The following is a 17,299-nucleotide window of genomic DNA, read 5'->3' as shown; positions in this document are numbered from 1 at the left end:
TTGGTAAGTTCTGGAACAAGATTGCATCCAAAATGTCTGCCTTGATTAATGTTACTGTACCCGTTACTTTCAATGTTTCGATTCTGAATGACCTGTCGTCCTTTCAGCTCTCTAAAGCTCAGAAATGCGCTGTGTTTGCCAGACTTACAGCTAAGAAGTGAATGATGGCAACCGTTGGAAGCCACCTCATGACTTGTCCATTCGTACATGGATCCTTTATTTTTTTGACATAACATATAGGAAACTGTCAACAACTCGCATAGGTGGACCCCCAAGAAGGACTTTGGACACATGGCGCTGCATTGCTGAGTCTTTAAAGTCCATGTTGTGAGTTTGTGCTCCAGCCTTTTCTTTTGTTTGCCTATGTCCCTTGTCTTGTGTGTTTTGTGTGTGTCTGTTTCTCTATGTGTTGTTTTGTCTCCCTCCCTCCCAATTTTCCTCTCTCTGCTTTTGTGGCCTTGGGACGCATTTATATGTCCCAGTGTGTTGTTTGTAACTGTTCGTGAATGTTATGTTCTCTGAATATTAAAAAATTGATCACAAAAAATAGCAATGAATACATAAATAAGAGCTAGATTATCACGTGAAGTTAGTGCATACTGTGATGTGTGGAGTTATCACATCAAAGTTTGATGATTTATTGCTGAAAAATATAACATGCTTATTCATCCATCCATCCATCCATCCATCAATCATTGTATTGAAGCTGTTCCTCATGCTCCTGTGTATTTGTGTTAGTGTGATATTTTAGTTCACACTGACAGATGAGTCACCTGTCAACTGATGGCTCTAAGCATTGGGTAGCGTAGGGTCCTTCACGAAACATGATGTCTTCCATATCAACGGGGTCAACCCAGCTCCTTCTCTTTGTTCTTTACTAAACGTGTCTCTCAGCAGCTTTGTGAAGACATCTCAAGAGGAAGGTCTTTAGTGGCATTTAGGAGGACTCGTGGTGGTGATAGGAACCTTTGTGAATACCGCCCGTCATCTCTTGCATATAAAGTAACTGTGGCATTTACAGGCAACACTTTACTCATGCCAAACTGTCAATGCAGAATTAAAGTGTAGTGTTTAATAATTATTAATCAGCAGACACCAAATCCAGAATAAAAATCTGCCAAATTTAGCAGACTGCTTCTGCTTCAGGCTGAACAAATTTTGGGGGAGATTCAGAGAAAAACTATGGGGAATTCTGCCTTCGCAGATTCTGTTTGGATTTTTTATCAGCTACATACTGTAGGTTCATGAAAATAAACTCTACATCTGATTGTTCTACAATTCATATTATTTGACTGATATGATTGATTATTCCAGTGTCCAATGATTAATAACCCTGTTTTACATTCATTGCAGTAAGAAGCACAATAAGGTCCACGTCAGACTGATGGAGGCTAATATGCTGTCTTCTACACAGCCATGACAGCTCCTTCTCTCTGACTGACTGAATACCCAGACCTACAAGGCTGTTTTTTGGATTTCTCAGACAGGAGGAATAGCTCTTTGCAGCATAGTCTGCTGGCTTAGGGAGAGAGGCTGACAGCTTATTTTGTTTTATGTTTCTTTTTTGTTTCTACCTTTGCTCTGGTTTTCAGCTTACCGTTTGGAACTGGTAGGAAATTGGCTCTGACACTCTACACTCCCTATATCTTCTTTAGATAATACATGCTGTACCTTTCTCAGAGGAGCAAAATCCACCCGAAAGGCACTTACCATCCCCAATGGAAAACTTTGTTCACAAACTGCTCCAAACAGCTCTATTGTAGTCCAGCCTTTACTTCTGTGAAATCACATTGTAACACACGTTATAATGCTCGCCTAGATGCTAGCGTGGCACGCCCTCATACCCCACTCCTGACTTGCGACTTCCAACAAAGATGGACACTCAGGGTGAAAAGAGGCGCTGCAGCAATGTGCAGTACAACAAAATGGTGTTTTCTGAAAATTAAACCATGTAAACCTATTCTGGTACAACCTCAAAATATAACTATGAACCTTATTGAGCATAATATGAGCGCATTGAGACTTTTTTTATAAGACCATTATAAATGGAATTTAAGACCTATATTACGACATAAAGACATAAATAGAGTTTTTAGGGCCTAAGATTTAGATTTTGAAGTTTTTTAGAACCTTTTAGGACTCCGTGAAACCCGTCAATCAATACGATTCACCCCCTGTTGCAGTGCGATTTGACCCAAACTGATTGAACACATGCGATTCAATGCGATACGAGGCAAGACGGAAGATTATGATACTCTGAAATTCAATATGATACAGAGAACTTGATTTGATTTATTTGGTTCTTCTGAAGTAAACAACAAATTGTGTTGCTAAGCAAGCTGCATTGCAATTTCAGAGGTTTGCAGAAATACTTTCACTTCCATTAAAGGCTTAAGAACGGAATTAATTATGATCTATTGATCTATTTTAATTCTGTTAATAGTATTATAATCAATCAGCGTGCTCCCTACCTTTACTGGAGTTTGTTTCACAAATGGTAAATGTGGACTTTTACTATAGTAATTTGTTATCAGAGTCAAACATTACCGGTCATTTTTATTGGTTATTTCTAAACAATAAAGACGCAGACTATATTAATGATAATATAAATAATTCAGAGTCCATCCATGTGCACTTTTTTCTCTCGCATCATGCATTTCTATGTGGGCGCACCGACGCAGATGGGTTAATCTTCCCTTCCCTAGAGTGAATGTAAATGGGACTAATCTAAATCCAGCTGTGATGCAGATGCTGTTGCATAGAACCTTTTAAAGTTACCCATGGCTACATTACAAGCGGGAGGCTGATAAAATGAAAGTTAATAGCAAAATTAGTTCTACTTCCAAAGATATGTGTAGCCAATCTAATCTGCAGCTGGTTTACAGGACCCCGCCCTCCCCTGGTCTATACCAAGTTTAATTTCCATGATTGTTCAGGAGACGCCGGGGTCCCTCACTTCGGCCAGATGTCCGTCCCCTTCCTGTGTCTTTGTGTTGGTGTTCTAACGTCCGGTGGATTTCTGAGGACTATGGTTAACTGCTCCTCAGATCTCTGCAAGTTAATCCAGACAGCTAGCTAGACTATCTGTCAAATCGGAGTTTTCTGTTGCACGACTTTTTTTACCAAAACAACATCCTTCCCGAGGCTGCTCTGTAGGGCTGGGAATCACCAGAGGCCTCAGGATACAATATCAGCACGATACTTATGTCACAATACAATATTATTGCGATTTTAAACATATTGCAAATTCTTTCCAATTTCAAATTAAGTCCCCTAAAAAGGAAAGTTTGTCAACATCTGTTTTATCTAAAAAGATAAATGTCTCAGTTTGTTCATCTCACTTCAAAAAGGGGATCTTCAAGCAGACAAAATGACCAAAACATATATATATTAATAGATTGATACTTGGTGTCTGTGTATCGATACAGTATTGCAACGGAAAATATCGCGATGCTGTATCAATTCCTCCCCCACCCCTAATATTTTGAAGGAGCACCATCATTGAGTTGGGCACTTAGCGCCGCCCAAGATCATTGTGATTGGCTAAAAGAAATGCCAATAAACCGGAGCTTTTCTCCCATCCCGGAATGCTGTGTGGACCAAACCTTCCTCCACAGCGCTGCGGAGGAAGGTCTGGCAATGCGAGACTAGTACCTCTCCTTACCCAGGCTGAGTTGGACTGGTTGAGCTGGTTAAGCATCACCACCGAGGTGCAGCCATAGTCGTACAAGAGCCTCCAGAAGTCTGTGGTGGTGCCGGGCAGCGGGTGTGGTGTAACCACGAAGGCGGCGGGCCGGAGGAAGCTGTCGGCGAGCGCTGCGTTGATGTAGTTGCTGCTCTCGCCCTCGGTGGTGACGAGGAACGCCAGCGAGCGGTCCGGCGGCAGCACGTCCATGCTGCGGTTCTTCTCGCGGTTCCTGGGCATCAGAGAGATGCTGCACTCCTCCATGTCCAGGTGGGGAGTCACCGAGTTCAGAGTCTAAAGAAAGAAGAGGACAGTGGTGGAATGTAATTAAGTACATTTACTCAAGTACTGTACGTAAGTACAACTGTTGAGGTACTTTACTTTATTGACTTTTCTTTTCATGTCACATTTCATGGAGAAATATTGTACTTTTTACTCCACTACATTTATGTGACAGCTTTAGTTTCTAGTTACTTTAGTTACTCCACTAGATTCATCTGACAGCTGTAGTTACTAGTTACTTTACAAATTAAGATTTTTTCATACCCACAACATGTTTATAAAATATATTTTATTACACATAAAACTACCCAACAATATAACGGCCTACAAGTACAGCTGAAACGATAAGATGATTAAACACTTAGATGATTGACAGAACTATTTCCAGTTCCTAAAATGAGAGTTCTTTTACTTTTAATGCCTTAAGTAAATTTTCCTAATAATCCTTACATAGTTTTAATTTGAACAGCTCACCCGGAGACTAAAGGCAGAGGACAATCAGAAACCCTTAACTCACTCAAAACAGCATGGATAGGTTTTTTTTCAAGTTTGTATGCGCGTGGAAGCACCAGAGACACAAATTAACACCCCAATTCACAGAAAAGGTGATTTTCTTTCATAATATGGGCACTTTAGGTAAAAGATCTGAATACTTCTTCTACCACAGAGGAGGAGCAGGAGGAGAGAATGTGCAGAGGAGATAATTAAAAAGGCTGGCATGTGTATTTGAGAACGTGTTCACATCTGAGATGCAGAGATAAAATGAAAGACTGTGAAAAAAGATTGTGATAAGAGGAGACAGACACAGCGGAACAGAAACGGGATCAAAGAGAGACGGACAGAGGCAATGAAGATATTCTCCAAACAGCCAGACTGTCAATACTTGACAAGCACAACTATCTCCAATCATCTCCGGGAAACTTTCAAAACACATTAATTATCAGTCAAAATCCCTACGAGGCTCAGTGGATAAAAACACATTTAGCTCAATCTCATACATTATGAATAAGCATATTATGAAGCAATGGAAATTATATATCTAATATCTAACTTGCCTCACATTGGGATTTACTCCCTATCGGCTTGGACAAAATGAATAGAACATTCTGGCTCCTAACGGCAATATTACGCTTAGACTACAAGTCCCAATTATGGGAGGCTGTCTTATTGGACGGCTCATATGAGTAGCACTGAGAGGGTAATTGTACTGCATGTGGGAAAGTAAAAAATCTAATTATTACGACCAAAGGTTACCAATCAATACCATCATTACAGCTGACCACGGCAATACCATTACATTAAAGACAAATACACGTTCCTAGTCTCAATGTGAAACTTTTCTGCTAAACAAAATATTTTTTTATGTTTAATGTATACTGATTAGAAAAGCAGCTTTGGTCTCGGTGGCCATCACTCAAATGCTGACTACTAATACACAAACCCAAGCGTATTTCTCCTGAAGGACCTACAGTGAAAGACTTTTTGTGTTTAGAAGGGCAAATGTAAAAGTTCTTATGAAGAGCATATACTTACACTATAGTATACATACACATACATACAGTAGAGTTCACTGAACCAGAGAAATCAGCCAGCTGCATTGAAGTAGACATTTAGGTAAAGGGTAAATACCGTTTCTTTTTCAACCTGGACCCTTTTTTCCTATGTTAGTGTGTGTAAATGACTGATAGGAACAACAATCTTTGAAATTGGTCCAGTACTAAGAGTGAGCGCTGTTACTGGCAACCACAGACAGGGCTGCAATGTAAACCCAATGGGGCAAATTTGCATAATCAATTTGGTCATTGTTTTACAATGCAAAAATGATTAATTCATTTCTTGGATTCTTTCTTTTATGTTTAAAAAAGCCTTTTGCTCTTCAACAGAAAGTCTGACCTCCTTAGAAATTCTTTCCGTAATGTTGTTAGACACTTAGAATATCAATCTGAGCATGTCAAAAGCACTTTTGTGGGGGGATGCTGGCCTGGTGTATGGCCAGGGTAGGATGGTGCCTATTGTGTGTCCAGCCCAACCAAGCCCTCTTTGCAGGGCCTTGTGGTCCTGTTGGATCAAAGTCTGAGGTGAGGTTTAATCTGTTGAATCTGTTTTAACTCTTTGCCTCAGGCCATTTCTTCAGTTCCCCCTCTCACACAGACAGTTGCAGCCTAAATCCACTACCACCAGTGAAGTGAATAGGAGGACTACTGTTTAGGGATCTGCTCTAAAACCAGCCTAATGCAAGACTGGCACTGGCAACCAGCTGTGGGTGGAATTACTTGTTACTCAGTCTGTGCTGTTTACATTCCGCCAAGCACTCATAAGCTGCACTTGGTTTTATTTTCGGCTTAGCAACTTTTACAGTTTCATCATAGAGAGCAACTTGACCAGCTTCGTCACTGCGTGGTACGGGAACATGGAGCACACACGCCTGCAGAATGGGTAAAGACTGCTGAGAAGAGTCCACAGCAGCATCCCCAAGACTCCAGCCCCCCCTTACAGAGGTCTGTCACACTGATGCTCGCTGGCAGGAGGAACAGGCCAATTTAAATTACTATGTTTCGGTATGAAAACAAATATATTGTCCTATATTTACACATCACATTCACGCTACTCCAGCATTTCAGAGCCCCTTAAAACGGAAACATTTGGAAAAGACTGCTGTTTTGGTTTGAAAACTCCGGGGTTGCTTTGTACTCTAGACAGTGGTAGCTTCTAAACTGGCAACAGAGTGTATGTTGCACATTGTGTTGAAGGTTAAAATAGGTGTGATCAATCAAAAACCATCATATAGACAGTAGTCTGGCTCACAGGATGTACAGTAATGGGAAGATCCCCACTTCTGCTATCTATTTGGCAGGGTTACCAACGCTGCAACAGTGTCTTTTCCCGCTATCCCAGAATGCCAAGCATTGCAGTAGCCAGACCTTACTCCTGTAATCAATCGGGCATAGGCAACGCGGAAATAGACAATTAATAAAAACAAAACAAATACAAATCTTGTATCGGTGTGCGTTACCTGAAACTCCTCTCGGAGCTGGGAGGTGTTACTCTGGGAGTCAACCTTCAGCATCTCCTTATAGGTGAGAGCAAACTCATTAACGAGGATGGCCGTCTCTCCACACAGACACGCCTCCAGGATGGCATCATGGATAAACACGTACTGCTCCTGAGAGACAGACACACAGCGGGGGGAAACATTCAGAGATGTATAAAATCACACAAAAACCTGCACTGCACTTATTCCTAGCTGGTAATTGCCCACTTGTGAAGAACAATGTAGATGTTGACAAATAGTCAACATACAACTTTAATTGCCATGCCCACTCTCAGGCATTGTTCCCAAGCAGAAATGTGTCTAAAAATGGGGAGGAAAAGTCCAACAAAAACTAAACACTCATCAGAAGAGCAAAAACACTGCCCACACACAATATTTAAATACCGTCATGAGCTGTGCAATTAAAAAAGGAAACTAGGAAATTTGTTTAGACATCCAACCAAACAAAAGATCATAGAGGCGAGGATACAATGAAAAAGCAGGCAGTAAACTGTCCCTCTTAAAACTTATTATCATTTTTAACATGTTCCGTAATTACAGAAGTATTTATTCAACTGGTAGACAAACTCAAGCTAAAAGGTGAAGAAATGGAATTAAAAGGGGATAAATACCATTGTTTTGGTATTAACTGTACCGCCTCCACTTCTATGCTAAGACATTTAAAAATCTTTTCCACCTTTGAATTGTTGTAATTACTCTAGTAATGAATGCAATTTTTCTGGTTTGTATATTTGAAGATTGACAGTTCCCATTAAGTAGACCTTAGAATGACTTCCAAGTATGTGTTTATTAACACAATCAAAGCGAGTTTCATATTATGTGAGTTTTTACTTGTCTCGATTGGGAAAAAGAGAGATATGTATTTTTAATTTTAGGGTGAACTGTCCCTTTGAGTACTTTTATTGTTTTGTTTTTTGAAAATATTTTTTATCAACATTGGGTGCAGTTTGCACTGGTTCATACAAGCCACATTACTTTTTTTCTATTTTCTTATTCATACAATAAAAACAATACAGCAACAACCAAGAACATACAGTATAATAGCAAGATATTGCTATGAGACTATGGAGCAAACCAGGAGGCAAAAGAAGAAAGACAGATAACCTTTGAATCTACCACTATTACAGTATTTATTTTTGTGAGCCACCTCATCCCACAGCTTCTTTCCTCAGCCCCTGTTAAATGTTTCAAAACTGGTCCCTATGGCCTACGAAACACACTCCTCCTCCCTGCTTTTGTGAACTTCCATAATAGTAATACATGTTTTTTAGGCAGTGCAGTACCCAGATAAACTGGCTATTTGTCCCTGCCAGAGTTCAAAGTCTCATCCATTTGTAGACCCCAGAAGGACCACAAGGAGGTTGGGCTCCTATTGCTTGTTAAAGGATTTTGGGAGAATACAGAATACAAATATTCCAGCGATTAAGCGATTAAGGTCCAGCATGAGTGGAGGTTAGGGCACGGCCAAAACTGGTGTGTGAGGCTGCCCTTTTATTTCTTACACTTATCACATTGTGCTGATACACTGGGATACCTTTGAGTACTTTTTCTGTGATTATTTGTACTTTCCACTTTCCTCCACCACTACCAATGGTTGTTGGGATTCTGTTTCAAAGGCTTGTCCAGCCTGATAGATGAAAACTCTAGTGCAAACATGCCCGATAAATAAAAGTAAAGGTCAAATGTAAAATTTGATTTGAAAAAAGGGAGTTAGCAGCAGCTCTGTGTGTTGAAGATCACATCTGTGAGCTTCTGGTTAAAAGCTTTTTTTAAGCACATTCCCGTCCTCCCACTCACTTCAGTCTGGATCATGTTGATGCGTCGGGAGCACAGAGTCTTGACGCAGTTGTAGATGTCCACCACTCCTTCACACTCGGCCATATCCAGCATGACATCCAGCACAATGTAGCAGCCGGTCCTGCCTGCCCCCATACTGGTGCAGAGGAGAGAGGAGAATGTATCACTGAAATGAACGTGGCCTTAGTATGATCCCAATACTCTGAAGTGTTTTAAAGGGCTTTGTTCAGGAAAGTAAAAAAGGAAATACAGTGTAAATAAATACAGTGACCATTATTTTCTGGCATCATTAAAAAAAAAAAAATCTAACTTGAATTTAGATATTGAAAAGCCTTTTAGTTGGAGAGTGCCAAGACATTTAAAAACATCCTATGTACTGGCCTCTGCCTTCCATGTCTGGGACTTACACCGCAATTAAGGCATCTGTGGGGCTTTGTGAATACCCTCAGCCCTCTCCATCTAAAGCTTTATTACTTTAAAACCATCAAAAACAAGGATGTTTGTGCTTCATTTGTCCTCAGTATTTTCTTCCTTATTCCCCATCGGACTGAAACAAAATCTCCCTGCAGTGTGTCGATATTGTTAAACTGGCATATAATTTATGGTACGAGGCAACGGTCTCATGAGAAAGAATCACGAGCTGTAAGAAATCTTTAATCCAACTACTCAAACACACGGAACATACGTAACCTGTTCGGTTCCGGCTGGGGTGAAAGCTGTCAATCAAACCCGATTGAACTAAACAACCGCACTGAAGCCGTTTGAAGAGGTGGGTCTATAAGATTTACTGTTCACTTAAGATGGTAAACTCCGGGGGGGTTACACACAGAAAACAAATCAAGCTTCCTCTCTGTGTTTATTTATCTCCGGGACCTGTTCCAATGTCTCAGGGAATTGTTTGTAATTGTTGATCATTTCTGAACATATAAAAACAAATTTGATCACAAAAAATGAACATAATTCAAGCAATCCAAAAAGCCGCTGCTCACATGAGCAATTCTTTTTTTAAAATTGAATTAGGAAGCCGTTACACATGTAATTTGGTTAATTTGGGACATTTCTGGATGGTAATGCAAGATTTGAGAAAACCGCGCAAGATGGTTAGGCATTGACTTTAAATTATTAAGGTTCTAGAAGGTGTGAAACTTTCAAGTCACCTCTGCAATAGTCCACATCGATCATTCCGAATTGTCTATTTTACTAAAATGAGTTGTGCTTCATGCGGTTGAAGGGGATGGCATGTGTCTGTGAGTCACTCATCGGGATCGGCAAATCCACTCACCAGTCTCCTGCCGACTCTGCTAGCCTGAGCTAGCTAGCCAGCTGGCGCAGGCGTTCAAATGAAAACAGAGTAAACTCAGAGGAAAAGGTTAAAAAAAGGAAGCAAGACTATCTCTGTGGCTATCTGATAGCTACGAGTCGCTCAGGAAGGTTGCTTGGTCCACCCCAGAGTTTGAGTGCTAGCTATAACAGCAGCCCAGGCTACCGGCACTAATCAGCCACCAGAGTTAGATGGACCAAACCAACCAGGTGAGAAACCAGCATTGGAATACTGCAGTGATTTTTATAGTAAATAGACTTCATCTCATTTTCTATATGACACATTTGCCACCCCAACCAAGCTCCTTATGTAAATGCTATTTCATTATTTTTCCTTATTTCTTTCTTTTAATGCCAAAACTTAAAATGCACATACAGTAATAACATTTGGATAAAAATGTGGGAGCTACAGAGAAATAAAAGTCCTTCACTGAATTGTGATTTTCATGCTGGTTAGTTGTGAAATGCAACATCCTGTTTGCCAGTCTTATTCAAATTTGTTGTATTTGTTATTGTCATTATTTTGCTCCTACACAGCATCAAAAAGCTGATAGTGATTTTGTGAAATGTAAAAAAACAACAACAAAAATTCTAACTGTAGCAGAAACAAAAACATCAAATTAAGTTTGTATTGGACATAAAAGAAATATGACATTAAAGAGTAGATGAAGAAGGGCATTTTATCAGAATACCGTATAGAAAATCTGCTTAGAAATATAGGAAATATTGGATGGACAGCAATGTATTCTGCTAAATAAAACACATCCCAATCATAATTAATTTCCCTTTTTTTCATTTAATACTAATTGTGTATTCGAATACAATACACATTTTCTATAGGCTCCTTTTGCCAAATAAAAATAAACTATTTTCAGAGCTTAGGGTTAGGGTTATGGTATCAGAGTTTTGGATAGTAATTGACTGAACCCTGAGACAGGAGCAGGATTAAGCTCCAACAATAGTCATCATGCACTACGTTTACATGCACACCAATATTCCACTATTATTCTGAATATGACAGGGGATGTAAACATCATATTTTGGTTGGATATTCCGAATACGGCCTTTTTTTGAATAAAGCATTTTCTGATTAAGACGTGCGATATTACGGTATTATTTGGGTTTTAGAGGCATAATTTAGACATGTTTACAGCGCAATCTGGGATTTTACCCCAGTAGGGGTCAGCTCTGTGCGTTGCTATGGATCTGAACATAAACCCGGAGAAACACCGAAACACATAATTTTAAACATTATCAAAGACTTGGATATCAACAAGTTTTTGGATATGCGTACACATTGCTATGCTGACCTTTTCCAGAAGCCGGTTGAAGGACTAATTGAGGGAAGTGTGTTCACACGGTCCAAAAAGTCCACCACCGCCGCTAAACTTAGAAAATAATCCTGTTTTGCACGGCTACATTTAAACGGTACTATTAGTGGAATATTCCCTTTTATTAGCAATCTTAGTCAGAATATCGTCTTTTTGGAATTAGGGCAACAAAATAAACAACAAAATACTATGTGTGCATGTTAACGTACTGAGTGAACCATTAATTGGTCATGTGACGAGGGCGGGGAAGATTAGCAGAACAGGCAGCCAAGTGACAGGACTCCAATGGAAATTACAATTGTCAGATTGACAGCACTCTAGCCCAATGGATTGGAGGGCGTGGGGTGGGGGGGGGATCATATTTTAAGGGGTGGGCCCTACTAGCCGTGTCTCCATTTGTTGTGTATAGGTCATTGGCAGCATGAAGCGTGATGAGTTACCTGCAGTGGACCACCACCGGCCCGCCGTCGGGCGGCGTGGAGGCCTTGACCCGGCGCAGGAAAGCCAGCAGGCCGGTGGCGTGATACGGCACGCCGTGCTCCGGCCACGAGGTGAAGTGGAACTGGCACACCTCATGCTTGGCAGGGTAACCTCGCTATAAGACACATTAAAGCAGACCCAATGAGACGCCAGAATATTCAGAGAGAGAGTTCACAAATAGAAAGCAAGCACAGAAACCTGAAGCAGAATGAGAACTTCATATAACAATCACTAATACATGGTGAATTAATAGTAGCTTAAACTTAAGTCTTAAGTTATTTTACTGTTAACAAACATTATCATGAAAAGTTATGTTTAGCAATTATAAGTTACATTATATTTGATGTAAAATTCTCATTAGTTTAGTTTGATTCAAATAATACGTTTATAACTTTGGATAGATTGTTAATACTTGGTTAATGGTTAAAACTTGTTTTTATAAAGCGTCTATAAACATTATTTTAATGGCTTAATGGTTTTCCCGCCCTTGTGATTGTCCAATGTCTTTTACCTGTTCCCAGCCTAGTGTCAGCTGTTCCTTATCTTCTCATTACCCTGTGTGTTTCGTCTCTGTTCTGTCTTTGTCTCTTCTCAGATTATTGTTTATGGTTTAGTGGATTTTGCTTGCCACTGTTTCTCTGTTTGCCGTTCCTGTTTTTTGGCATTCTGCTTGTTCCCAGTTGGGGATTCTGCCTGTTCTTATTTTGTGGATTGCCTATTATCTTCAGGACTCCTTTCGTTGTAAGGATTGTCATTATTAAATATTCAACCTCAATTATGCCTGATGTCTCTGCACTTGGGTCCTATATTCTCTGACCCACCTGACAACAAGATAATAGTGATTATTTATTTGTACACTGATAATACCAATAAGAAAAAAGTTTATAGATGCTTTACAAAGGCTAAATTAAAAAGGTATTGTATTGACCAGATGCAACTTTATAATAGCCATCCAAATAATATTTGATGGCCTATAAACACTGTCTTAATCATTAGCAAATTCATTTTAATTATCAATTTACAATTTTGTGGCATCTAATAAGCAAGAAAGGGATTGGTACATGACTTAGAGGCTACACCGAGAGAGTTGAGATGGAATAGAGTGAGAGTGTGACTCACCCTCTCCATGGCGAAGGTGCGCACCGTGTACTCTGCCAGTGTCTCTGTCTTCAGCAGCGTGATCTTTATGTCACCGTAGAGCTCAGTGTCATCAGGCCAATACTTACAGCACTTCATCTGGACAAACAACACACGGTGCTAAAGTTCAGAGAGCATCACAGCTGATTCATGTCAACACTAGACAACAAACAGTCACACCATTAGGCACTGAGATTCCAACAAGCAGACTAAAGGCTCTGACACACCCACCCGACGGCCGGCCATCGGCAGAAATGTCTCCTCGAGTTGGTCAAAAAAGTGCCTCGGAACACACAAAGCTCATTTGTATTTTTAAGCATTAGAATTTCAAAAAACTTGTAATACAAAAAAGAATTGTCTTAATGTACGTAATCAACTGGGGACATTTCATAGTTATCTGCTGTTTAAAATGTTTGATCCTATCACCTGTAGTGTGTGTAAAATTTATGGAATTTTATGACATTTCTTTTGTAGCGATTTTTTTTTTTCTATATTTGAGTTTTCTCAGACTCTAAGAAACCTCCACTGCAGTAGCACTTACATACACTAAAATCTACACCTGTATTCTAAAGGTTTTTACACAGGGATTTGTTCACTTATCATTCATAGCCTGATTTAAGTAACATCTGATTCCTACAAACATGGCAAAAAATGATTTTTTTTTGGCCGTTCTCCGACAGTATTATTTGATTTGGGTCAAAGTGATATCCGAAATTTCCTTGAACTTAAATATGTCAACAAAATGAAACAAGAATTTTAAACCTGGCTTCATCAAAGGTTTAGATTCCCATTCTGGAAATGTATGCAAATGAGAACATATTTAACAAAATAATGCGTAATTTGCATATTGAAACATAACAGTTCAGAAAATTTGCAATACAAAAAAATATGGCCTAGTGAAAGTAACCAACTGTAGTTAGTTTCATGCTGATATCTATTACTTAAAAAATGTCCCCTTTTCCCTCCGTACTGTCTTCCGTTAGAGTAACAGATCAGAGGCCACAATGTTCCTTCAAATACATCAAAGCTTTGACTCTGGAGCCCAGGCACCAAAGCAAAAAGGCGATCTTACAGGATCAGACAGCGGCAGCCATTTCCTCCCACAACACCGAGCGCAGCGGCTCTTCTGATATATGGTGGATGATAAAAAGAGGGAGCTCCAGAAATACATTCCCTCCCTCCATCCCTCCATCTATCTTCACAGCTGGCTGGAGGCGAGGTCAAAGGACAAAGAGAAGGAAAACCTACCCTGCCCACTTCCACCAGCTTAGTGATCATGACAATACTGAAGCAGTTCTCCTGCCAGACCATCCGCCAAAAGTCGTAGATCATCTCCTGTTTGGGGCCTGCAGAGCGGGAGATATACAGTGGAGGTATAGGTGGAGAAGTGAGAGAGAGAGAGAAAAATAAGCGAGGAGAAAAAGTGTAGGAAGAGAAAGAGAGGAGGATGAGAAGGGCGGAGAGATGAACCATAAGTCAGAGAAAATAGCAGCAATAACCATCAATGTAGAGGCTGTGTAATCCATGCCAGGGAATAGAGTAACAATGTGTCATTCATGAACTATTGCCCTGCTCCGTGTTCTCCTAATTCTACGGAGAAATGTCATTTCAATACACCCACAAATCCTCCGCCATTGTGCAAACAAGCTGCTGTGTTGCCTTTCGTGAACACCAGTGGCAGACACAAATCACAGGCCCTGGAGAAGATGACACTTTCATTGATTTCATTACACCGCGGCGGTGATAATATCACAAGGCCCTCCTTCATCCCGCCTCCTCTGCCAAACACTCTACGCAGCGCTTTTAGTGAACAAGATGTCTATTTATTTCCACCCACGCACGTTGTTTAATAGGAATATTATCTAGTCTCCTGTCACTGACCTGGATGACTTTTTTTAAGTGACGGTTGCACCTTATCATCCCTCTATGTGCTAGCAGAGTAGTGCATCTCTTTTACTCTTAATCATAAATACTGTTTGTATTAAATCATTTATTTATTTCAGGTTCATTTGTACAATACAATCTCAATACAAAAGCAATTCTGCATTAATCATTCTTCATGCATCATTTTTTAATTTATATAAAATGCACATTGAAACTGTGACATCACATCCTGTTCCTAATGTGGGGCAATTACACAACCATCTTAATTATATTTACTCTGTCACTTCACTTCAATCTGAGCCATTTTTCAGAGGATTTTCTGACAATAAATTAGAAAGTGACACCAGCCTTATCCTTAAAAGGCCCCATATTGTAAAACGTTAGATTCCCATGTCTGTTCTGATTATAAAGCAGGTGTATTCAGAAACTGCGACTTTGAACGAGCCATCGGGACTTCCGTACGGTTGTGATGTCACAACTATATTCGTAGAGGTAGAAATTTCTGTTACAGCGCTGTTACAGTCATACCCCGGCTGCAATGGCGGAAGAGAGAGCGCAGATGTGGAAGAATGGGACGTGCTGACCAATTAGAGCAAACTATCTCTAGGATTTAAGAAAAACTATAGAAGAAGATTCTTATTTTTTTTCCTTTATTAGACAGAGAGAGAGTGAATAGATTTGAAAGGAGGAGAGAGATGGAGGAGGACATGCTGCAAAGGGCCACAGGCTGGATTCCAACCCGGGCCGCTTGAGGACACAGCAAACATGCACTTACTCAATGAGCTATAAGCCACCCCAAAACTATAGAAGGAGGAGAAACAACATCCCTAATAAAAAACAGGGAGCCTCTCCTATCATAACCAGCCAGATACTGGTCTTGGCTGTAGTTAACTCAGGGGTGAGCCGACACAAGCCTCTGTACGTTTTAATTTGAACACGTAGGCAGCTACTTTAACCGCTGTGTTCCCTCCTCTTCAAAGGCTTATTCACAGCTCACTCCCCTGTCAGCAATCACTGCGTTGGCTTCTATATGTATTAGTGAAATGAGATGTTAATTTTTCGTCAGGAGAAGCTCACTAATGCATCGCCAGAGGGACGGGGCAGTCAGCTGAGAGACGGATGATGTGGCTGGGTCAATCTTTATGCATAGCGCAACATGCCGTCGCTTTGGACTCAGGCTTTTTTAGAGTGCGCTTGGCATTTCTCCTCCTCTGTCCGCCTCCCCCTTACCCGCCTCCTCCTTCTCTCCCTCATCTCTGGACATAATAGCGAGTTAGCCCAGAGCACCTGCTGCCTGATGCACAAGCACAGCCGCCTTAAGACTCATCTAAGATACAACAAATCAACTTGAACCTGCCATGACAGGCGACCACCCGGGGCTCGCCACCAGTGTATGCAGAGTGTGTTGTTCATGCATACAGAGTGTTAGGGGCAAGTGGCATGCATGCATGCATGCATGATGCAGTCAGTGTTGGTACTGTACGGTGTATGGGTGTGGATGTGCATGTGTAGACACTCTACATGTGATTCATTAGAGTGAAAGTAATGAATTGCAATTATTATGGCAAACTGTACTTTGGTATATGTTTTCACCCTGGCTCTTATCTTTTTTTTTTCCTCGGGGCCAGAAATTTACATGTATTTTGTCCCAAAACACCCAAACTTAACCACAAAAATAGACTTTATCCTATAACTGGATTATTTATTAAATATGGCCATGAGAACTGAGATAATAAGACTGTAGTGTGTTTGTTAATGCCCCCAGCACCAACAAGACAGTGTTTTTTTTCCAGGGCAACTTGGGGTTGTGCCTGTCACAGATAAGACTGACAGTGAGGTCACACCCTAGGGAAGACAGTCGAATGTTGCTGAAAAATGTTTATTTGGGTGTAATGAAGACCGGTGGTGAGTCTGTGTCCGCTGGAAAAAGTAGGATCTTTTGTTTATTTGTAGCCTCAGAGACCTTGGCGCTGATTGGTAGAGAGTGTGCTCGAGGCAAAAGGCTTTTGTCTTACAAAAACTCAAATCTCCACCACTGAACAGAAAAAATGAGTTGAATGCAGTGTTTATTAATGTATTAATGCAGCAAATATGGGTGCTAATTTAACTTTGATTTTAGCATTATATTTCAGTGGGATTCTGTTTTCTATCTCATGTTAAGCATTCTATGTATTCTATTTCATCTTACTTTATCTTATCTTGATGGCATTCAATCCCTGTTTTTATGTTTATGTTCATCAATGTCTATTTTCCCTTCACTTTGTTCTGTATTGCTCGTATGAAAGGTGCTGATGAACATACATACATATATATATATATATATATATATAT

The 17,299-nt window shown here is 40.3% G+C and overlaps 1 protein-coding gene across 11 annotated transcripts in view; it reads right to left on the bottom strand.

The window, feature by feature from the left end:
• LOC117956659 (receptor-type tyrosine-protein phosphatase U-like) overlaps positions 1 to 17,299 on the bottom strand; it is a 203,807-nt gene that overhangs the window by 13,647 nt on the left and 172,861 nt on the right. For all 11 annotated transcript variants that reach the window (XM_034891839.1, XM_034891841.1, XM_034891840.1 and 8 more), the window contains 6 exons: positions 14,333 to 14,430; positions 13,067 to 13,183; positions 11,908 to 12,062; positions 8,817 to 8,952; positions 6,981 to 7,130; positions 3,665 to 3,979 (listed from right to left, as the gene is read on the bottom strand). In XM_034891839.1, the coding sequence (XP_034747730.1) occupies positions 3,665 to 3,979; positions 6,981 to 7,130; positions 8,817 to 8,952; positions 11,908 to 12,062; positions 13,067 to 13,183; positions 14,333 to 14,430 (971 nt within the window). The remainder of the gene's footprint in view (positions 1 to 3,664; positions 3,980 to 6,980; positions 7,131 to 8,816; positions 8,953 to 11,907; positions 12,063 to 13,066; positions 13,184 to 14,332; positions 14,431 to 17,299) is intronic.

The sequence above is a fragment of the Etheostoma cragini genome, chromosome 14, assembly GCF_013103735.1.
Source record: "Etheostoma cragini isolate CJK2018 chromosome 14, CSU_Ecrag_1.0, whole genome shotgun sequence".
Lineage (NCBI taxonomy): Eukaryota > Metazoa > Chordata > Actinopteri > Perciformes > Percidae > Etheostoma > Etheostoma cragini.
The sequence above is the reverse complement of the archived record's forward strand: the minus strand, read 5'-3'. Positions and strand labels throughout refer to the sequence as shown.